General features: G+C 56.8%; 1 protein-coding gene across 2 annotated transcripts in view; it reads left to right on the top strand.

The window, feature by feature from the left end:
- SDC3 (syndecan 3) overlaps positions 1-22,674 on the top strand; it is a 36,074-nt gene extending 13,400 nt beyond the window's left edge. The window contains exons 1-5 of one of the 2 annotated variants that reach the window (XM_054691004.1): positions 5,082-5,186; positions 12,167-12,284; positions 13,167-13,777; positions 15,594-15,885; positions 16,807-22,674. In XM_054691004.1, the coding sequence (XP_054546979.1) occupies positions 5,172-5,186; positions 12,167-12,284; positions 13,167-13,777; positions 15,594-15,885; positions 16,807-16,973 (1,203 nt within the window). In that variant the 5' untranslated portion in view covers positions 5,082-5,171 and the 3' untranslated portion in view covers positions 16,974-22,674. Of the gene's footprint in view, positions 1-5,081; positions 5,187-12,166; positions 12,285-13,166; positions 13,778-15,593; positions 15,886-16,806 lie in introns of those variants that run through there. The other variant, XM_054691003.1, reaches the window with a different exon arrangement.
- The last annotated feature ends 237 nt before the right edge of the window (positions 22,675-22,911 follow it).

Here is a 22,911-nt window from a genome sequence, read left to right as displayed (position 1 = left end):
CATTTCATATAAGTGGAGTCATACAATATGTGGCCCAATATGTGGCCTTTTGTGACGAACTCCTTTCCTTTAGTGGAATATTGTGGTAGGATGTGTCAGTACTTCATTTGTTGTTGTTGAATACTATTCCATTGTATGGGCATACCACATCTTATCCATTTATTACCTGATAGACTCTCATGTTGCTTTTTGGATCTTATGGATAATGTTGCGTGTGTGTGTGTGTGTGTGTGTGTGTACATGTATTTTCATTTCTCTTGGAGGAGAATGACTGGATCATTCTAGCTGTTTAACCTTTGGAGGAACTGCCTGCTTCCCAAAGTGGCTGCACCATTTTCCATTCCCACCAGTTGTGTTCAAGGGATCTGTTTTCTCCACATCCACACCAATACTTGTTATTTTCTGACTTTCTAATTGCATCCATCCTTGCCGCCATTCACCCCTCAGGTATTTACAGAATGTCTATTTTTGACAAGGCAGGGTGCTTGCTGCAAAACTGGGAAGAAAATTTATCTCTCAAAGAGCTGTTTGGAAGAGTCAGTGGCACAGTATCTATAAGCCCGCCAGGTGCCTAGTGACAGGAGATAAAGGTTGTCAACGGAGAAGCTGGGGATGGTCAGGAATCACAGGGGTCCCCTGAGAGCAGAGGAAAAGAAAAAAGTCAGCTGCATGCTGACCACCCACCTGTGCTAGCCTGTGCTTCAGGTCTCGGGTCCCCTGGGTGATGTTCCATTTGCAAATGGGAGAACTTAGGCTCAAGCCAGGGAGCTTGTCCCAAGGTCGCCTGATGGAGAAGTGGCCAGGCTATGAGGCGAAAGCTTTATTTGCAACACCTCATGTAAGCCTCCCAATGTCGGTGCTATTGTTTTGTCCATTTTATAACAAAGAAACAGGCTCAGAGAGGTAGACTTACCTGCCCAGGGTCACAGAGCCAGTGCTTGGATTTGGCCTAAGCAGTCTGACTTCAGTGGCCCTTTTCATGGCAAGACCCTGCCTACCTTTCAGGAATCAGGAGATGAGGTGCGGGCTTGGGGTTCAGTTCAACCCACCCATGTCTCTGTGTCACCTGGGAATGACGGTGGCCTTGGAAGCAAGGGCAGCCTTAAGGCAGATCTCTGGAAACTCTGCTAGTCTCACCTCCAATTTTTTGGTCTGTTTCTTTGCTCTTTGTCTTAGTTTCCCATCTGGGTGGTGGTGGTGGTGGCCCCAGAGGCCCCTGTGAAGTAGGCCTTCTGAATCTGGCTCATTCTGTGCCTTGAAGTGGAGTGGCTCAGGAGCCAGAGGGATAGTCGGGGCGGGGAGTGGGGTGGGGGGACGCATCTCCATTGCATGTGAGTTCCTGCTGGTTATAAATAGCCTCGCAGACAGGAGGGGGACCACAGCCCAACTCCTCAGGCAGCTGAGCTTGGAAACACATGCACACACACCCCAGTGCTGTGTTTGGGCAATGTATGCTGCCATGTACCTGGGAAGCTTTGGGGAGATTGTCAGAGCCATGCAGTGTCCCAGGACAGCTGCAGGGGTCACACTCCAGCAAGGTCTGTTGGGTTCCCTGGAGTAGGACTAGGGCTTAGCCTATCAGTCTCTGGAGCCCCCCTCACCTGGCTTCAGGTGGCCCCCAAGATCAGGCCAAGGATCTCTGTGCCTTTCCGGCTGGCCCTTCTTTAGGGCATGGCAACCAGGGGCCTTAGCTCCCATTCCCACTTGCCTTGCCCCCCCTCAACTCCATCCTGACTCCCAGTTCCCTGTGACCTCCACCAAACTTGCTTGGCCTCTCTGAAGCCCTGGGGGCCCGTCTCACCTGCCTCTGTCAGAAGGGTGCTGAGTAGGTGCTCAGTAAATACGATTTTCCTCCTGGCCCAGGCTGGGTGTGAATAGCTGGAATTGTAGGCTCCATAGAGGAGCCTGCTGATCTGCACATTTTTGCATATGATTTGTATACTCATTTTAGGATAAAATGCTGAGATAGGTCTCAGTTTCTCTTCCCTCCTCCTGACTCAGTTGGAGTCCTCCTGGTTTTATAGATGGGGAGACTGAGCCAGAGGCTCTGTCTGAAGCCACACAGCAATTGGGGGCAGAGGTATGTGTGTGTGGGGGGTGATGTGTGCCACTGTTCCAGAAATAATCTGGGTCCTGGCAAAGCAGGACAGGCCCGGAAGACCCGGTCACTGCCCCCAGGAGCTATAGGCAGGGACACAGACAGACAGGAAGTAAATAAACAAGCTATTTTCAGGTAGGCAGTGGTGAGCCCTGAGGACAGTGGTGGGGTTTAGGTGGGTTTAGTGGTCAGGGAGGGCCTCTCTGAGGAGATGACCTTTGAGCAGGGACACGGTGCCACGTGCCAGCACCCACTTGCTGTCTAGTGGCTGCTCAGCATATCCCAGATGGCACCCCTGTTCATGGCAGGGCATCCTGAAGCCCTGTGAGGTGAAGGGACTTGACCAGGGCCTCTGCTTGGAGGTGGGATGCCAGAAAGGAATATCCAGCCCCATTCAGTTTCTCCTCAAAGAGTTGTGGGCCCAGGAGCGGTGGGCCCTGGCGGGTTTGTTGGTAGGGATGGTTGCAGAGCCCGGGGACTCAATCCCAGAGGTACCTGCTGGTGAGTCATGGGTGGTGGGTGTGGCTGTTCCCCTGAGTCGGCCACCTGTCGTGGCTTGTCCTGCATGTCCCCTTACTCCCAGACACTCAGTCAACTGTCTGTCTGCAGAGTGTGTGTGTGTGTGGAGGGGGTAGATGCTGATGCTTGCCCTATGCTTGAGGAGCTTCCAAGTGAGGGAGGCTGGTGAGGCCTGGGGGTAAGGATGCTCCCAGAATAAAGAGCATGGTCCTTGGGGGGCAGCTAATTATGGGATCCACCCTGGCCCCAGTGCTGTGTGAATTTGGGTCAGTGCTTTACCCCTCTGAATTTTGGTTTGCCTCTCTGTGAAATGGGGAGTATTATCTTGCTGGTAAGATGTTTGTAAAGAGAATGAGGCAGTACACTTCTGGAGGGCCTGGCACGTAGTGGGTGCTCCTTCTTGGGAGCTGTGACCCTTGTTCATGGTAAGCGAAAGGCCCAAACCCCCTCTGGAAAACTTCCTAGTGAGTGACTGTTGTACAGGCTGGAGCTCTGCCTACATTCTCAGGGGTTCACCGAGCCCAGCATCTGGAGGCCATCCTGCTGTGTCCCCCAGATGGCTCACAGCCCTGATCACCTCATCTGTGAAAGGGGACAGTGGTACCTGCTCAGGGAGGCTGAGTTGCATTAGTGAGACCCATAGAAGGGCCCAGGGAGAGATGAGCGCATGGTTGGTGACCCCCCCGCTCCCAGTAAGTGACAGCACGGTGGAGGCAGCGTCCCCAGGAAGGGCTTTCTGCATTGGGCCAGGTGACTGGTCAGCAAGGGGAGGCTGTTTGAGCTCACTGGGCTGCATGACACATAACCTGTTCAGCTGCTCATGGGAACCCACTGGTCTAGACTAGCAGCTGGCACACAGTAGGTGCTTAGTAAATACTGCTTGAGCAGACTAGCCAGCTGAGTAGCTGCTGGCCGGGCCGAGATGGGGAAAAGTGTTCCAGGAAGCAGGAACAGCATGTGCAAGATCTTCAAGTGTCCTCCCTCTCAGAACCGAAAGGGCCTCAGTGTGGGGGGTGGGGGGGCTTGGGCATGGGCAGCTGGGAGCTGGAAGTGGGACCTTGCCTCAGTGGGTGGCCTTGCTTTTAGACACATCTTGGGGACAGGAACAAATGAACAGTGTGAGACAGGGTGGCCGAGAGGGTGATGCTGGAGGGCAGGTGGCTCGTGCTGATGGTGTGGTGATGGAGGGGTCCCCACCCCGAGGAGGGGCTGGCTTCCCGGGGCTGGGCTGTCATCCTTCATCCCAGCGCAGGTGACAGAGTGGGCAGCTGTAGGGTAACTGGCCTGCCCTCCCCCCTACCCGCAACTGGGACAGCCAGGAGCTGGGCTGGTGGAAAAGTGGCAGGCGGGCCAGGCGTCTGGGGGTCAGTGCCAAGAGGGAGCCTGCCAGGCTAGCCTGTCTGCAGTAAGGCGCTGGGGTGCCAGGCCCTGCCAGCTACCTCTGAGGCTTTTGTGTTCATTTCCTTTCTGCTGGCCCCTGTTTCCTCAGAAGTCCCAATGGGGTGTCAGTCAGCAGAATTTGGGGCCAGGGAGTTTAGCAGATGAGAATGGCAAGATGGGGACTCAGAAAGAATGTGTTATTTCTGATAATAAAAGAGCTCCGAGTTTATCATAGAAAATTGGGAAAATGCAGGAAGGTTTTGAGGAAAAAAATGACAAGCTGCCTGAAATCACACTGCCCAGAGAGCGCCTCTGATAACTGTTCGTGGAATTCAGTGTGGAAATCCACTCTGGTAGCGAGTTAATTAAAATGTGATCAAATTCAATTGGGGGGGAACCTATTTTTTAGTCATAATGATAATAGTATTAATAGCCAGTATTTATCGAGCAATTCATTAATGTGTAGGCACGTGGGGTCTCTTCAAGGGAACCCCATGTGGTCGGTGTTATTATCTTTATTTACCAGGAGAACCAGGTGCAGGGAGTTAAGTGCCTGCCCAGAGCCACCCAGGTGCTGAGAGGCAGGCCGGGGCTGCGTGCCTCCTGACAGCCCAAGTGTCCATCCCCCCACGTCCTCAGATATTCTTTGAAATAAGAAAAATAAAGGGCTCCTGTTATGCACGGCTGTCTACCTGGGTAGGCGCGAGGATTGTGAGGATCACGTCCTGACAGCTGCCTACTGGTCCCGAGCCTCCCTCCCTAGGCCCCTGGAGCTGGGAATGTCAGTTATGTCCACTTTTCCCTTTTATAAATGACCGTGCCTTGGCATTCTTTGACCCGAGGGCTGAATTCTTGGACGCCCAGAGTGTCAGAACCAGAAAAGCGCGTCGAGCGTCAGCTGGACTGTTCATTCCACATGTGGAGCAGTGAGTGGGGAGGAGGGAGGAGGGGCTCCTCTGGGCCAGGAACCTCCCATGGGGTCAAGGCAGGTGGGTGTGTATGGAGGAGGGGGCTCCGGGGAGGGTGGGGTGGGAGCACAGCGGCGGGCCCTGGAGAAGGTGGTGGAGGGGCAGCTGGGGGCTCTGCTGCCAGGATATCCTTGGCAGAGCATTTGGCCGAGGTGGGATGGGCCCAAGGATTGTCTCCTGCCCTTTGAGCTCTCTGGGGTGTTCTCATGGAAGATCTAGAGGTGGGTGTTTAGAATAAGGATGGTGGGAGCGTGTGAGTGTGTAAGCGAAGTGTGGGCTCGTCAGAGGGTCTTTCAGTGACAATGTGTGTGTGGCTTTGCTGATTTTGTGTGTGTGGGTGGGGTGGACTACCAAGGTCGGCCTGGGCCTTCTCTGTCCTTCTTGCTCTGCTCCTCCCCCAGGCCTTCCTGCTCTTTGGACTTGGGCTTCTGGCCCCTTCCCCAGCAGATGCTGTGCTCACGCCCCTCCCCCCTCCCCGCAGACAGTGAATGTGGCTGGGGCTGGTTCCCAGCCAGGGCAGCTGTGGATGGTAGGGGGTGGAGACCCAGACCGACCAAGTCAGCCCCTTTACTGGTCCAGGCTCCATTGTGTGGCCACTTGGCCGTCCTGCGGCCCAGAGCCTGGCCCTGGCCCACATTCCTGCGGTGACACTCTGGGTCTCCGGGTTGGAGCTGGTGAGCGTGAGGGGCACTGGGTTCTCACAGCACTGAAGGCTTTTTGGGGACTGGCAAGGACAGAGCCTAGAGGGATCGGAGGGTTCTGCTGAGACTACCCTACTTCAGGAGCTGTCCTTAAGTTGCTGTGTCTTTGGACAAATCACTTTCCCTCTCTGAGTGCTACCCGTTAGGTCATTCTCCATCACTCATGCCCCTTATAGAGGGTGGGATATTGCGGATCTCTCCCCGCTGTGGGCCTGGGGTCCAGATCTGTAGGAAGGGGGAGTTGAACTTGGTGATTGCTCAGGCTAGTTTAACCTTCAGGTGAGCCCTGAGGAGGAAGCATGTGCTTGGGGAATGCCAAGGGGTGCTGGGAAGTGCTGACTGCTGGGAGCAGGGGTACTTTGGGGCATTATCTCACAGATGCTCACAGTGCTTTACTATACATCATTATTGTCCCCACTTAACCAGGACTCAGAGAGGCCAAGTAACTTGCCCAGTATCACCCAGCAGGTCAGCAGAGCTGGACTTGATCCCAAGACTGAACCTAAAGCCGGGCTCCCAGCCCCTGCTCACACTGCCTCTGGTCTCCTGGAGAGTAGGACTTGAGTCTCGCTAATGTGGGGAAGGAAGCTCGGGCAGAATTAATTACACTTGATTTTATTCTTAGCTTTTGCAGCATGATTAGGGCAGTGCAGGGGTGCTGGGTCCTGGCCCCCTGCCAGCTGACCTAATTTGTGTGTCTGTGTGTTTCTGCAACTCGTCCTTTCTTCCCCCTCATCCAGCCTCTCTTTGTCTCTGCACGTTCCCCTGCTGTGTGGCCTTGGCAAGGCCACTTAACCTCTCTGGGCATTAATAGCCTCATCTGTAGCTTGAGTGGAATCATCCCAAAACCACTTCCTTCATGGGGATGGTGAAGCTTAAATGCGATTGTCTTATAGAAGTATTTATAACTAACAAGAAAGGCTACATTTATTCAGCTTTCGGTGTTGAGTCCTGTGCTCAGCCCATTGCATCCCCTAATTTGATATTCATAACAGCACTGAGCCATCATCATCATCACCCCCATTTTACAGATGAGGAAACTGAGGTGCCCAGGGATTCCATGGGCTCTGGTGTCTGACAGGGAGTAAGGGGAGGAGCTGATTCATCCTGTGAATGTATCTTTCCTATCCTGTTTCTCTGGGAGGGCTACTGTGGGGGTGGGCATGAGAGACCCCAGACTTCTGGTCTTGGAAGGAAGCTGCGGGCTGGAAGGAGATGCCCTGGCATCTGGAGTAATTGGGAGAGGAGGTGGAGGTCACTTACCTGACATCCGGTGCCATGGAACCCTTGTCCTGCTCGCTGCTCTGGAACCCCACAAGAGGATCTGGTGGTAGGTGGCAAGTTAGGGGCACCCTCTGGTCACTGCTGGGTCCTCTGGTCCCTTCAGGGTTGGGAGCCTCAGGTGTCTCTTTGGGGCAAAGCTGTGGGTCAGCTCAGGGTGGGGTGCTGGCAAGGGGGTGTTGGGGAGGTGGCAGGGGGTATGTCAGGCTGTGGGGAAGGGCGCCTTGGCTCACCCTGCATCGTGTGTATGCTGCTATGTTCCAGGAGGTAGAGTGTGCACGTGGGGGCTGGGGTGCAGGTGTTGGGGGCCTGCTGGTGGGTTGTGCAGAGCGGGGCCGTGTATGGAGCTGTGGTGCCTAATCAGGGCGTGTGGGCGGCGTGCGAGGGGGAGTGGGGGTAGGTATTTGGGAGCAGGTGGCGTGTGCGCCTGTGCTGGTGAGTGGGTGGCTCGTAGGGATGACTGGGTAGTTCTGAACTGAGGTCATGTGGGGGGCTGTGGGTCACAGGTGCAGGATGAGCAGTGGCTTGGGGGGAGCCCAGAATGTTGGAGCAAGGGTTCCAGGGACTGAGGGACTAAGCTTACATCTCAGTTCTAAACCCCAGCCCAGTGCCCACACCTATGAGCAGGGAGCCCGAAACCTGGGGCAGCTGTGGGGCAGATTACGGGTGTCCCACACCTGACCTGGGGCAGGCCCTCTGTTGTGGTGGTGGGTGGAGGTCCCTGCACCCCCTGAGAGCTGTCACAACTCCCCTGGGGAGCTCAGACCTCCAGCAGCTGCTCCCGAGCCTCCACTGGGGTGTCTGCGCCCGGGTTTGGTGGTGTGGCGGGGGGAGAGTAGAGGCTCAGGCCTGGGTAGTGAGCACACTCCCCCGGCTGCACCTTCTGTCTGGGGGGATATGGCTCTGAGAAAAGGGGGTTTACAAGTAGTGAGGGTGTGTTGGAGTCCGAGGCTGTCCCTGTGGCGGGGAATGTGGGCAGCGGTGTGTGATTTAGTCCATGTGCTTGTTCGGGGCACACGTGTGTGTGTGTGGTGGTGACGTGTGTGCCAGATTTTGCTGAGGCCATCTGTGGGGTGTGTTCTGAGAAGAGGGGTGCTGTTATGTGTGAATACCTTATGTGAGGGTACGTGTATGTGTGTGTGTGTGTGAGTGTGAGTGTGTGTGTGTGTGTGTGTGTGAGTGCGAAAGCACCCAGGCCTGTAGTACTGGGTGAGAGTGATGGTTGGGTGGGGTGGATGCTCTGTGGGCTGAGCTGGCCACGCAGGTGGGCAGTGTGGCTGTCACTGGGCTGGGGGTGTGTGTGCAGTGCTGTGGTTTTGAGGACGTGGCTGTGTGTGTACTGAGTTGTGTGTGCACGAGGACGTGTGTGTCGGGCGTGTGGAGGTGTCTATCATCAGTTCAGGGGGCGACCAGCAGGTCCTGGGGCATTTGGATTCAGATCTCCTTTAAGGGAATGGCTTGAATAATTATGCTAATTATGCATGGGATTATGCAAACGACAGGTCATTTGGGGGTCAAAGGCTATTCATCACTGTCTTCCTAGGGCCCTTGTGACTTCTGAGGCTTTCCCTGCTGCCTCTGGGCCTCACTCCTTGCCCCCACCTTTTCTCTGCCTACTCCGTCCCCTTGGGACCTGCAGCTACCAGCCCCTTGAAGAGATCCTGACTGCACCCCACTGAACCCTGGTCCCCCAGCTGTGCCAGAGCTGGCACTTAGTGGCTGGGGGGACGGCACTGGGCATCCTGCACCCCACTCCTCCCCCATAGGTCAAAGGTGTCTGGGCTTCCACTGAACTTCCCAGGGTGAGCTCGGGGTGACTGGGCTATTGGTCACCCCTTCCTCTGCCCATCTTGGGGCAGCTTATTACTTGGAAAGAATGTTCTCTTGGATGAGGTTTGGAAAATCACCGAAGTGGCCCCTTCCCCAGCTTTGTCTGAGGCACATGAGGCTAAATTAAGATGTGAGAGAATTCTCTCCCTCTGCCTCCCACTCTCGCCTTCTCTCCTTTGCTCGCGCGCTGAGTCCTCGCTGCACTCCCCTCCCTGTCCCCTCCTGGGCCCCTCTGCACCCCTGTCTTCTCTCTGTCCCTGCTGCTTCATCCGGTGTCTCTGCCCCCCCATCCCTGTTACCCTCTGTTCTTCCCTGATCTCTCCCTCTCCTGCCCCCCCCCACCATCTCTATGGGGAGCTGGAGCTCCTGGTCTTTAGCATGGAGAAGATGGTCGTCATGGTAACGGTTGTCATGTCAATGGCTACTGCACTAGGGATGAATAGTATCTAGGTGAGAGCTACCTGAGTGGAGGCTGATGGGTTCACAGGAAGCTCCCTGCTTGTTTCTGAACCTCAGAGCTGCAGTGTGTGCCCCCACCCAGCACCTGCCTGCCCCCCCCCGCCCCATGCATGCGCCTTGCACCCAAAGGCGTGCTGGCACATGACGCCTCTCTGTGGCTGCCTTTAGGTGAGTGTATGTGCTGGGTCTGTTCTCTCTGTGTCTCTGGGTGTGTCATTTCAAGGGTGTGTGGCTTTGGGGAGGGTCTTTGGATTTGTGCAGGCTTTTCTGGGAGCAGGGTATTAGGGATTGGCAGTAGCACTGATCCCTGAGGAAGCATGAGGGGACTTCCTATTATAACCCCCCTGTTTTACCCTAGTTTGGGGGTCCCCAGGGACCACAGATTTCTTAGAACCCCTCCACCCAGCTCAAGGCCTCCGCTACTTCCTGGTGCCTAGAAGGGAAGAAAGACATTGAAGGGGCCCTGCCCAGGCACAGGAGCCTGGCCCCGGCCCCTGTTCCGTCCCATCCTGCGGAGCGGCCCCAAGCCAGAGCCGCGTGTCTCTCTAGCTGCCGCCTGAGAACTGAGCAGAAAGTCTCCAACAGATGCAGGCTTGGCCAGCCGAGGCTGTGGAGGCCAGAATTCAGGGAACCGTCTAGCTCCCTCACTCCAGGTCCCAAGGCCTTGTTCTGGGCAGATGGGACCAGGGGAAAGTTGGACTATAGCTGCTTTGAGCTTATGGAATGTCTAAAATGGAGGAAGACCCAGCAATTAGTCACAGGAGCAATTACACTAATTGTTCCTCTCCATGATTCACGGGTACCAAGTAAATACTGATTAATTCATTACTTGGAGAGAGAGAGACAAAGAGAGACAGAGAGAGACACAGAGAGAGAGAGAGTGTCTGTGAGAGAGTGTGGGGGGCGGGCGGGGAGAGAGAGAGAGACCGGGACTGGGTGGATCTCCTGGCTCTCTGCCCTGGCCTCCCGCCCTGACTGGCCTGGAGCAGGTGGTTGAAGCTGGGGGGCGGGAAGCCAAGATTGGAATCCTCTCTCCAGCTCTCTCTGAACTCCAGAAGGGACCCTAGCGGAGGCTGAGTGGAGCTCAGAATGCAATGCTGACCCAGCCCCTCCTGCTCACACCCCTTCTGTGGTGCCCCACGACAAATCTCAGACTCTGTCTCAGACTTGCTGAAGCGCGGAGTTCAGCTTTTACAATATTCTGATGCACAGGATGAAAAATCATCAGTTTCCAAGACAAAGTCATCCGCCAGACACAGATGGGGGCATCCCAGCCTCAGCCCCGGCCCCCCTGCCTTACCTCTGCTGCAGGAATAATTCACACCTTCCAGCTCCTTGCTTTAACGAATGCTTCCTGGACATTTACTGTGGCACGCCTGCTCCCGCTGCCATGGTTTGGAGGGGATGGGCAGTCACAGAACCAGTATACGCCCAAGCAGGCACAGCTCACCAGGATGACGGATGTGAATTCAGAAACAAGATGCTCCGAAGATCCATGTGGGAGGGCAGATCCCCGTAGGAGGGCGATGGGAAGAGAGTTGGAGGATGAGGGCATGGGGAGGGAGAGTGGCCCTGGTGGAGGGAACAGCGTGAGTGAAAGAGGCGAGGAGGTCAGACATATTCCAGAAACAGAAAGGGGCCCGGGGTAGGGGCGGAGAGGCTGGGTGGCTGTGGCGGGTGACTGTTAGTGCTGTGATTGAGGCGGTTCAGGGGGACCCTGGATGAGGCTGGAGGGCAGGCAGGGCCGGCCAGAGCACAGGCTACACTTCCTCACTTTGGAGCCTTTGCTTGTTCTGTCTGTCTGTCTGAGATGCCTTTCTTTCTTTCAGTTGTTTAAGAGCCAGGTGCTAATCGTTCAGCTCAAACCAGCAGTCAGTGTCACCTTCCTCCAGAAAATTCTTGGGGGGGACTGTGGCTGGGCTCAGTTGGGAAACAGGCATGAGGAGGAGCAGGGTGAGCCTGCCCCTCTTGGGGGGCCAGTGCTGGCTGTCACCAGGGGTGCAGTAGAGAGGGGCGGTCTCAACCCAGGAGCCCAGCTCCCATCCTTCCCAGGTTCTGGCTAGACGGGGTTCTTGGGCCTGGTGAGGTGGACCCTGGGAGAAGCTCCTCTCCCCCTCCTGACCTGCCAGGGAACCTCATGGCTGAGCGGAAGTGGCATTCTGGCCCTGAGTTCATGCCAGGATACTTTGGGAGGAGGGGAGGGGAGGGAACTGACTTCTTGTTTTGGGGGTGCCTGCACACTTCTGTTCCTTTTCGCCACCCCTCTCATCCAAGTTACTTCCCTCTCCAGAGCCCCAGACCTCCCCAGCATCATGTCTGTCTGACTGCCCTGCCTGGGTTTTGAGGTGTGAGTCTTCGGGCGCCCCAAGCAGAGTCTGAATCTCAATGTGTCACGTGCTCTCTGGTGACCTGGGGCTGATGACCCCTCCTCGCCTGAGTCTAGTGCTCCGTTTGTGGGGCTGATGAACTGACCATACCGAGGGAGGCATGCAGCCTGTGCTGAGCACCTGCTGTGTGCCAGTGCGCTCGGCCTTGCTGGTATATTCTTGCACCGCCACCCAGGCAGGCGGTTCTGTTTGCTTAATGGTAGTGAGTAAACAGGCCTGGAGAGTCTCAGTAACACCCCAGGTCACCTGTTTCATAAGTGATGAAGCTGGGACTCAAATCCAGCATCTGGCTCTATACCTGGTTCTCCCACCCGGCGGTTCTGATCAGGGGATGGACCAGGGTCCCCAGTGGTGGCTGTTGGGCAGGAAGATGGGGCCGCTACCCCAGTCCCTGTGAGATCTGGCCCCGCTCGCCATATGTAGGCCACGCCAGTGCGATTCCTGTGTGGTCTGGGCCTATGGCGTGTCTGTCGTCCCTCTGGGCATGTCCAGGCTGATGGCCTCAGAAGCCAAGCCCTGGGTCTCTGATTTGATCCTCCCCAGACTCAGCGCTGGCGCAGCGAGAACTTTGAGAGGCCCGTGGACCTTGAAGGCTCTGGGGACGACGACTCCTTCCCCGATGATGAACTGGATGATCTCTACTCGGGGTCGGGCTCAGGCTGTAAGTCCTCCCCTCCCCCTTGCCAAGCCCTCTGCTTCCAATATTCCACCCAAGGCTTTGATCACCCAGTGCAGAAACCCCCACGGCTGGTGGGCCGATGGGCCTGGGGAGCTCGGGCAGAGTCAGGGAGCTAAGCAGGAGAAGGACAGACCATCCTCAGCTCCCAAGCTCTTTCTCTGTCTCTGTGCACTTCCTGGGCCTCCCTGCACACCTCTGACCTGGGTGGGGAACACAGTTTTGACACCATTCCCACCCCTCGGAGGGAGGAACTTAGCAGTCATGTCTCAGTTTAGCGGCAAGTCTTCAGCAGAAACGATTGATTAAATTGGCTCAATTGGTTCCCTCTGGCCCAATCAGCTGCGGCCAGCGGCAGGGTGAGGGCAGTGATAGAAACGAGGGGGGTTGGTTTCTGGCCCAGCTTCTCCCTCTAGTCTTCTACTTGTGCCTCCAGGAGAGCCCTTCATGTACCTGTCACACTGTACTCATGGGAAGAATCATCCAGCTCTGACTCTTTTCCTAGGATGCCCCTCTCCTGCTGTTCCTGTCCTCCTCTGTCCTAGTATCCAGCAGGATTCACAGCCAGTAGGGCCTTAGTTTATGGCCTGGATTCAACCTGCGAGAAGCTCCAGGCCTGACTAGGCTGGAATAGTCAGGGAGGACTTCCTGGAAGAGGTGGTGCCCTAGGAATTTTTGGCTAGGCAGAGCAGATGGGGAACACTCACTAGCCATTAGCCACCTGGTAACCACATCTTGTCCTGGGGAAATGGTGTAACAGGTGAAGGGTGGGGCCCCCCAATCTTAATGGCCATTCCTTGCCTGGGAACTTCATGCCCCTCATAGTCACCCAACTCTCTAGCTCGTTCCTCTCCCCCATCTCCTCAGACTTCGAGCAGGAGTCAGGCATTGAAACAGCTGTGCGGTTCAACCCAGATGTGGCCCTGGCAGTGTCCACCACCCCTGCTGTGCTGCCCACCATGGACATCCAACCAGTGGGCACCCCATTTGAAGAACTCCCCTCTGAGAGCCCCACCCCGGAGCCAGCCACCAGCCCCCCTGTGGTGACAGAGGTCGCAGAAGAGCCAAGCCAGAGAGCCACCACCATCTCCATTCCCACGGCCACCACTGCTGCCACGACCACAGGAGCCCCGACCATGGCCACAGTGCCTGCCACCGTGGCCACTGCTGCCCCCAGTGTCCCTGCGGCAGCCCCCACCACGGCCACCACCTCTGTCATAAGGACCACCGGCACATGGAGGCTTCTGCCTCTTCCCCTGACCACTGCAGCCACAGCCCGGGCCACCACCCCAGCGGCACCCTCGCCTCCCACCACAGAGGCCTTGGACACAGAGGCCCCAACACCCAAGCTGGTGAGCACAGCTACCTCCAGGCCAAGAGCCCTGCCCAGACCAGCTACCAGCGAAGAGCCTGACATCCCTGAGAAGAGCACCCTGCCGCTGGGGACCACTGCCCCTGGACCTACAGAGGTGGCTCAGGTGAGCAGTTTGGGAGAGGCCAGGCAGTGAGAGCAGAGGGCCTGGGCAGGGAGGAGAGCGCTGGGCAGGAGGGAGGTCAGGGAGCCAGCAGGGATGGGGAGAGGCGTGTGGCTGGAAGGCCAAGTCTGGATGTGAGTCCTAGGATGAGGACAGTGGCCAAGACTGACGGGTTGGAAGAGGGACCAGGCCTTTAGGGAACTGAGACTTGACTTGGGGGGGGAGTGTTGGTCATGGGGGTGGGGGTGCTAGGGGCCTGGGTTCTGGTGAACCCCATGGACTCAGGAGCCAGGCACTCCAATTGGAATTCGCTGCCACTTCTTGTCCATCTGATTTTAGAATCCCTTCTCTGCCTCTGCTTCCTTCTCTGCGAAAAGGAGAAAATGAGAGGCTGCAAGTCCTCGTGTTGTGAGAATTAGTCTCCTGACCGGCCCAGGTGTTTAGAACAGTGCCCGGCAGTCCCAAACTCAAAAGTTTCAGTACTGTTATTGTCATCATTGTGGTGGTTGATACTTTTACTAGTCTCTTACTAAGAGCTGGACTGTGGGGACAGACAGCCTTTAGCTCACCCTTGAGGTGGGCTGCCTGGGTGACAGCGCAGAGCAAAACACCATACCTGTGCCACCTCTCATCCTCATGGCCACCCGTGGGTGACACTGCTGTCACTCTCCTTTTACGTAGGAGGCCACTTGCCCAAGGCTTCACAGCCCACTGTGGTCAGCCAGAGTCAGGATTTGAACCCAGCAGTGGGCCCCAGAGGCCAGAGCGTGTGTGATTGGGTTTTATGGGTGGGGGCTAGGGATAGACGGGACCAGACTGAGGAGGTCAAGAATGTCAGGGATGGATGGGATCAAAGACACGGGAGGTGTCACCTGTTCCCTGCTGGGTACAGTGGGTGAGATGGGGACATGGTGATATCGATTGGGGTGTGGAGCCCTTTGCAGCTGGGGCTCACAGAAGGGTCTCTCAGGCTGTGGAACTGTCTTGGGCCAGGCGCGGTGGCTCCTCTCCCTGGTCAGCCCCAGCAGGCCCTGCCCTTGGCTCTGCTGAGCAGAGGGAACCGCCTGGTCTTCTACAGAACTTGGCCAAGCAGGGAAGGCAAACAGTGGGGGACCTGGTGCCCAGATTCCTGGTGTGGCTTCTGTGCAGGCCTCTCCTCGCTCCAGACACCAGGCCCACCAGCTACACCTCTGCCCTGATCCCAGCTCTGGTTCTGCCTCCACACGGTGGGAGTCATTGAGATTTGGGGTCATTGGGCTAGTTCCTTGGACACCTGACCCCAAGGGACATCATTCTCTGCAGTGGTGTTCTTGGGATGCCCTCCAGGCTAAGGGACTCATCCCTGCCACAGGCAGGTGGACAGGGGATAGGTCCAAGTTATAACAGCTGCCCCAAAACAGCTTCTCAGGGAAAACCCCCAAGGCTTATTAATAAGTCGTCTGGAGCAGCAAGGCTAGAGACAGGATGCGGACAGGAATTGACCAGGTGAAAACAGTGTAGGGTTGGTTAGAAATACAGAGCATGAAGTTGGATAATCCGAGTTTCAGTCCTGCTTCTGTTAATTACTAGTGGTGCGCTCTTGGGCAAGTCACTTCCTGCCTCTGGTCCATGTCCTACTCTGTAAATTGGGGGTGACAGTGCCTCCTTCATGGAGATGTTGTAAGGGTAAAATATACAGAATGTGCTTTGCACAGTGTCTGGCACATGCGAGTGCTTGGTGAATGGGTCCCACTGGGCAAGGCGAATGGTGGTTATGGGCTGCTTGCATGACTGTGGCTGCTGGCATCCGGCTTCTGGGCTCATGTTACCCTCCTTACAGACCCCAACTCCGGAGTCCTTCCTGACCACGTTCCGGGATGAACCTGAGGTGCCAGTGAGTGGGGGTCCAAGTGGGGACTTTGAGCTACCAGAGGAAGAAACCACACAGCCAGACACAGCCAATGAGGTGGTGGCCGTGGGTGGAGCCACAGCCAAGCCCTCACCTCCACCCGGAGTGCTGCCCAAGGGTGCCCCCCCAGGCCCGGGCCTCCTCGACAATGCCATCGACTCAGGCAGCTCGGCTGCTCAGCTGCCTCAGAAGAGCATCCTGGAGCGGAAGGAGGTTCTCGTAGGTGAGACTCGGGGTCTGGGCCCAGAGGGATCTGGGAGGGCTGCAGAGGGAGGCAGCTGGGCTGACCTTCAGTTGGGCTTCTAGGAACGCAGAAGGGAGGTCAAGGTGTGGGCTTCCTGGAAGGGAAAGCTGGGAACTCACCCTTGGGGCCCACCCTCTGCCTCTCCTCTTCCCCCACCCCAAGACTGACCCTGACTTCATTTGCACTTCTAGCACTTTCCTCAGTGCCCTCTGACCCCTCCTCAGACTGTGACCTTGATTACCGGTCACTCTCATTGACTCCTTATGGATCTCACACCCTGGATCCTAATCTCTGACCCCATCCTTTGGCTTGACCTACCCCCACCCTTGACCTAGCTCCTGAAGACCAGCCCTGGCCACTTTCCTTGAAGAGTCCCTGGACTCATAGTCCAAACACTGCTCCCCACTTAGGACCTGTGTGTCCTGGGTTAAGCCGTTCACCTCTCCAGACTCCCTGTTCCTCATCTATAGAATGGGGGTAGTCATTTTGCACATAATCAGTCCTTGCTGCACATCTGTTAACTCTTCTGTAGTTGGGATGTGTCATAATTTCGTTGACAATCTTTTCTAATGGTGTAGAAAACACTGGATCATCTTCTGACTGACGGCCTCCTGTGTTTGATGAGGACCATAGGTGGCATGAGGTCCTGTGTGAGGATTTGATGAGTTAGTGCCAGGGCACAGGAAGGGAGCCAGGCTGCAGCGAGGGCCTATGAATGGCAGCCAGTGTTGGTCATGTTAGAATTGACTCCACTTTGCCCCCAGTCTCAGATGCAGAACTGCCAGTCCTCTGCCCACTCTTGCCCCCCCCCCCGATCCCAGGGCTCTACTGGCCTCTGCTGAGGCTCTGAACTGTCCCTCCCTGCCTCTGGACTGTGACCTCTGCCCTCTTCCTCCACAGCTGTGATTGTGGGCGGGGTGGTGGGCGCCCTCTTCGCCGCCTTCCTGGTCACTCTGCTCATCTACCGCATGAAGAAGAAGGACGAGGGCAGCTATACGCTGGAAGAGCCCAAGCAGGCGAGCGTCACGTACCAGAAGCCTGACAAGCAGGAGGAGTTCTATGCCTAGCGGAGCCACAGTGCCTCCCTGTAGCCTCAGCACCGCCCTTCTGCCCAGTCCCCTGCCTGGGACGGCCCCACCAGCCCTGGCTTGGGACTGGGTCTATGGGGAGCCTGGCCCCAGTTCATCTCTGCCCACCCTCAAGGTCTGCCCAGGCTGTGCCCTTAGGAGCTCATCTCATTCCCACTCCTGCCCTCACTCCCAGCCCCACCCTGCTTTCCTCCTAGCAGCCTAGGGCTTCAGGACCTCAAGTGAGATGGGCAGGAGGAAGGAAGCTCCTGATTGGCTGGTAGAAGAAGGGGTGGGGCTTGCGAAGGGCTTGAGGCCCAACCTGCTCCCTGCTGGGCTGACTGAGGTCTCCTTTTGGGAACAGAGAGGCTTGGGCTGATTGGTAGGACAAGCATTTGGCAAGCTCAGCCCTTGAAGTCATCAAGACACCGCTTGCTCCTCTTCAGGGCTCCTCTCTGCCTGAGTGAGATGGTACTCCTTGTCACCAGTTTTGTCCTGGTCCCACCAGGATTGTGGGTTCATTCTCCAACTCCCACCCCCACCCAATGCACAGTCACCTCTTTTCCAGTCTGCCCCTGAGGAATCAGCTTCCTGGGTGCTCTGGCCACTGGTCAGGGGGAGCTGGGTTGCTCTGCCCTCCCTCTTCGTAGTGGATTCTGTACAGACACCATCTCCCACAAGGTCACCCACAAAGACAGAAGCATGCAATGGCAAAACCATACACAATCCTGCCCACCCAGCCAATCAAGACATATTACGGACACGTGCATTCTTCCAAAGATGTTTATTCCCATGAATTTCTCACATACCCCTAACGCTTATGACAATGCAAGTCACTAGTCATCGTCACCCAGTGACGGTGTGACCTGCCTCCCTTCTGTCCTTCCTCCCCACCCCCACACCCTGGCACCACTCTCGTCTCCAGCTTTCAGGCTCACTGGGGAGGGTAGGATTGAGCGGGAACAATCAGCCCATATTGGGTCCCGAGTTGCCCGGTCACACTCAGCCCCTCACCACGACGCCCACACCAACTGCATTGCCACTGCCCAATGTGTCAGCCCGAACCCCATGTGGATGCACAATCTCACACTGGAGGAGGACAGGTGGGCACAGTGTGGTGTGGTGGGGCATTGCCACAAGTCCCCTCAGGGCACTGCTCACTGCACGCGCGCTGGCCTCCCCTGCCTGCTCCCCTACCCTCTGTAGCCCACCAAGGGCTTGAGTTGGGGCCAGCCCCCCACTGAGAAACGCAGGCTGGTTCCTGGAGTTGGGCCCCCGGGATGTGGAGGGGGTTGGGTCTCCCGGGACCAGAGGGCTGGGTGGGGAGTGGCATGCGGTCTGGCTCCTGGCCCCCACTTCCCCTCCTGCTCTGAGCTAGGGGGCCGACTCTGCCTCCCAGGACACGTCTCCAAAGTGCCTGCGAGGGTGGGCCCTGCCGCCGGGCCCTCTGTACCCTCTCCCATCGGCCTTGCCAGGCCCACCTCAGCCCCACCCTGGGGTTCCCCCAGGCCCTCCCCATGGACCCCTGCCTGCTCGTTTGGCCAAACAACCTGGCGGTTCTCTTGGCTGGCTGGATGGCTCGGTTGCTGGAAGCACCATCCAGGTGCACTGCCCAGGCCCAGGGCTGTGGATGAGGGATTAGAACAGGTGGGGTGGGGGTGTACAGGCCCCAGCCCCTCTCCCTTCTTTGTTACCCTTGTAAGTGGGGCCACTTCAGTAGATATTTTAAGTGTGGGGTCACAAATCTTCCTTGGGGGAGGTTGTGTTTGTTGGGGGGCTCTTGTAGCCAAGGAATGTGGTCTGAGTTGTGGTTGGCTGGTGCTTACACCCCTACCCCTCACCCACAACCCCAACCCAATCAGGAACCCTGTTTTTTGTTTTTTTTTTTTTCTGTTCCCTTTTCAAGACTTCCTGGCAACAGACTTCTGCAGGGTGAGGGGTGGCGGTGCCCCAGGCGCTGAGGGCAAGGTTGCAGGGAGCTCCCCACAGCCTGTTTTTTCCACCATCCTGCTTCTGGGCTGGGGTTCCATTTTTTAGATCCCAAAGGATCTCAGCAGAGCCCGGAGGCTTGGAGGAGCCCAACTGGTCCCAGCCCCGCTGTTGAGAGGGTCGGAGTGGGGGAGAGGCATCCTGACCCACAGTGTTAGAGGTGCCCTCACCTGTGACCCCGGAACACTGGGGCACCCAGGGCAGAGAAGGCAAAAGTCCCAGCCTCCCTCTTCCGGCTCCCTGGTGGGCTGCTGCCTTGGGCGGCAGCTCTGGTGAGAAGGCCTGGGCAGGCCAAGGCTGAGAAACCAGGAGCATGGAGGAGATGGGGTGTGGATCCCCTAGGAAGCTGGGCTGGGTTGGAGTCCCAGCAGTGGGTGCAGCCTTTACCTGGGACTGGAGCTCGAAGTGGGGGCGGGGTCCAGCATAGCACAGATCAGGGTTTAGGCTGGCTGGTGAGGGCTGGGAGTGGCTTGTGTCGTCCAGCCTCGCCTCAGTAGGCCCAACCTCCCACATCCCGAGTTGGTTCAGGCCTTGGGATTCTTGTCTCTTCTCAGTATCATTTGAGAGAAGAGGCCAGGCGTGTCCAACATGGTGCCCTGGACTCTAGACAAATGTCCAGGTTTTATCCTGATGAAATTTGACAGCCCAAATCCACCCCTGCCAGCCACACTTGGGCAAGACAACCCACAAGAGGTTGGTTAAAAGGAGCTGGAGCTCCTAGGTACATTGGATGCAGCCCGATTCCAAAGGAGAGGGAGACTCTGTGGCTTGAGAACCTCTTGGGGAGTTGGGGGCTGCGCCCACCCCCTGGCTATGACTTCTAGAGCCCAGGCTCTGTCTCTGTGGGGGCCGGAAGGGGCGCCTCTCCTGAAAGGCTGGTCACCTTGATTGCTGGAGGCGATGCGTGGCATCCAGGGCTGGTCAGAAGTCTGCAGGCAGTGGCTTGGGATGCTAGGGCCAGACCCCCTGGGGTTGGCAAAGCCACCTGTCCAGGCCTCCAGGCTGGGGCCCGGGCACAGGGGACAGACCCATCTCTGCCTCTGGAGCAGTTGTGGCCGCCACCTCCTCCTCGGCCCTCCTGAATTTCTTCTGACAGCCAGCCACCAGTCTGGACTTGCCTCCTCAGGCCTCCTGCCTGTAAATAGAAGCCCACAAACTGTGTACAGATTTACAGAGACGCCGAGACTGGGTCAGGAGTCGCCGTCCAAGGGCTGATGACCCCAGCACCCCAGGCGCCCCCGGCGGCCCGGTGCGGCAGCCCCAGCGTGGCAAATGCATGTAAATACTCCGTAGGCAGCGCGGCTCCAGAGAGCCCCCGAAGACAGTGTCCCTCCCGTGTGTCCTTTCTCCTGTACAGAGCCCCCCGAGGACCCGGCCGGAGGTGGGCGGGAGCTTGTCCTTCCCTCCCCTCGGCCTCCCCTGTGCCCCTCCCCCCGTAACCTGTGTATTAACCACGACTGTCCTGAGTTCATGGCCAAACTCGGAACAAGGAAAAGCGGAGGAAAAAGACTGGAAAAAGAGACCGAGGCCCTGCCCCTCGCGGGGCCTCGCCTGTCCCAGCCTCGTGAAGGGACTGTTTGGGTTTTTGTTTGTTTTGTTTTTGTTTTTGTTTTTTTAACACTTCCCGTGCTGTGCCCATTTATAATAAGAGGAAATAAAATTCAGCTGAAATGACGCGCTGTGGCCAGAGTATGAGATGAACATGGAGGTCATGGGGGTGGGGGCAGCCCACGGTCCCCTTTGGACCTCAGCCACCTTCCCTTTTAAAATAAATTGAGAACCAAGCAAAGAAAATTGACCAGCAACCCCTCGCGGGGACCATTATGGTCAAAGCTGCCGTGGTGGAGAGTGTTCGGGAAACCACGTTGCTGACTGCGGCCGGGCCGGGCGGGCGCGGCGGTCGGGCAGGGGCCAGGCCGCGGTGGCGCTGGGAGCCCTGCGGTCCGCTCCCAGAGGACGGACTCTGGTTTCAGGCCACAACGAGAACCTGGGGACCGCAGAGTGCTGGAATCGGGCCGAGGCAGGATGGCTTTGGAGTCTGATAGGCTTGATTCCAAACCCAGGAGGCAGTTCCAAGCTTGGACTCTGGAGAAGCCACTTGGCCTCTGTGAGCCTCACTTTTCTCCCCTGTAAAGTGGAGTAACAACATCATCCCCTAAGTGGAGTCGGGCAAGGATGGCGTGAGGAAGAGCAGCACCCTCCTGGCGCAGCTTCGGCTCACAGGCTCTTCCGTGGCGGTGTCAGAACAGAATGGAACCCGGGCGTTCCAGGGTCCAAAAGCAGACTGACAGGATAACTCCTCGTAGGACTGGGAGGGCCTGAGGCCCAGGCCTCCACGCGGAAACCCTCCTTTGGGGCCTCAGGGGCTTCCCTGCCCCTGGTTGCACACCTGTGGCGGAATGGACGTGTCCTGGGGACTGCGGTCCCTCTGCTTGTTAAGCTCTCAAGTCAGCCGAAAAATCGAGGATTTCCCTCCTATAGCCCTCGTCTTTCTCTGGGGGCACGTGGGAAAACCCTGAGGCACGAGTGTGCCCTTAAGGATGCCCCTCCAAGGAAACCTCTCCATTTCCTCCAGAAACTGCTCCTTTTGGTGTGTGGTTGTCACACCGGGTCCTGATGATTCTGGGCTGGGTCAGAGTCTAAGGTCCTCAGGATTTGGGGCAAGAACTGCCCCTCCTCCCTCTCTTTATTAGTTTCCCGCACACCCACTCTGCCAGGACCTGGGAAACAAGAGGCCACCAAGATGGACCCAGCACCTGCTTGCAGGGCACTTAGTCCACTGGGGAGCTAGACTGTAGCCAGAGTGGTGACGATGTATGACAACAGTCTGGTGGGGGGAATCTTTCCTCAATCACCACCTCCAGCCCCCCAGGTATCCCCCTCCCTGCTAGACAGGTCAGGGTCAGGCCCAAGGCCTGGGCCCTCATGCTACGTGTTCTCTGAGGCTCCATCCACTCAGCTAGAAGGTGGGGTGAAGCGGCCAGACCTGCTGTCTCAACCGGACAAACGGTGCTGCGGCCTGGGCCTCTGGGAAGCTGCTGTGATGGGCAGGGGCTGGGTCTGTCTTGGTGTCTTTCCGTGTTCAAGGCCCAGCTCACGGCATGGCCCCTCTTCCAGGAAACTTTAGGAAGAGAATTCTACCCTCTGCTGAGTGCCCGTAGCCGGCCGTTCTCCCACCCTCCTCAGACCCCACCCCCTTCTCCGCTGGCTTCTAGAGATGTGCTTCCACATGTTAGTCTCAGCTTGGGAGAGCAGAGAGTGATGCTGGAGCCAAGTGGAGCCAGCTGTTTGCCCTCGGGACCTTGTTCTACCTCTCTGAGCCTTAGCTTCCTCATACACAAGGCTGTTGTGGGGATTAAATGGGACGAAACAGGCACACCTCAGAGATATTGGGGGTTCGGTTCCATACCACTGCAATAAAGCCAGTATCTCAATCAAGCGAGTCATGTGAGCGTTTTGGTTTCCCAGTGCATATAAAAGTTATGTTTATATTATACTGTAGTCTATTAATGTGCAATAGCATCGTGTCTAAAAAAGCAATGTACATACCTTAACTTGAAAGTACTTTATTGCTTAGAAATGTTAATAACATGGTGGAAAAAATGGCGCTGATACACTTGCTGGAAGCAGGGTTGTCACAAACCTTCAATTTGTAAAAAGTGCAATATCTTTGAAGTGCAATAAAGTGACTCGCAAGACAATGAGGTGTGCCTGTATATTGAAAGCAGCAAGCATGGAGCTTGGCATATGTGACAGCCGAGAGCAGGGCTTGAATCCCTCCCTGTGTAGTGTCAGCCTTCATATCCCAACTCTACCACTGACCTTGGGCTATGCGACCTTGGGACGGTTCTTCACACTCTCAGTGTTCAATTTCCTCATTGTCAAAGGGGGCAGAGTTGGTACCTGCCTCCTGCATAGCGCTTAGAGCTGTGTGACCATAAGTAGGTAC

The sequence above is a fragment of the Talpa occidentalis genome, unplaced genomic scaffold (assembly GCF_014898055.3).
Source record: "Talpa occidentalis isolate TD23 unplaced genomic scaffold, MPIMG_talOcc4v2.1 talOcc4.9, whole genome shotgun sequence".
Taxonomy (NCBI): domain Eukaryota; kingdom Metazoa; phylum Chordata; class Mammalia; order Eulipotyphla; family Talpidae; genus Talpa; species Talpa occidentalis.
The sequence above is the reverse complement of the archived record's forward strand: the minus strand, read 5'-3'. Positions and strand labels throughout refer to the sequence as shown.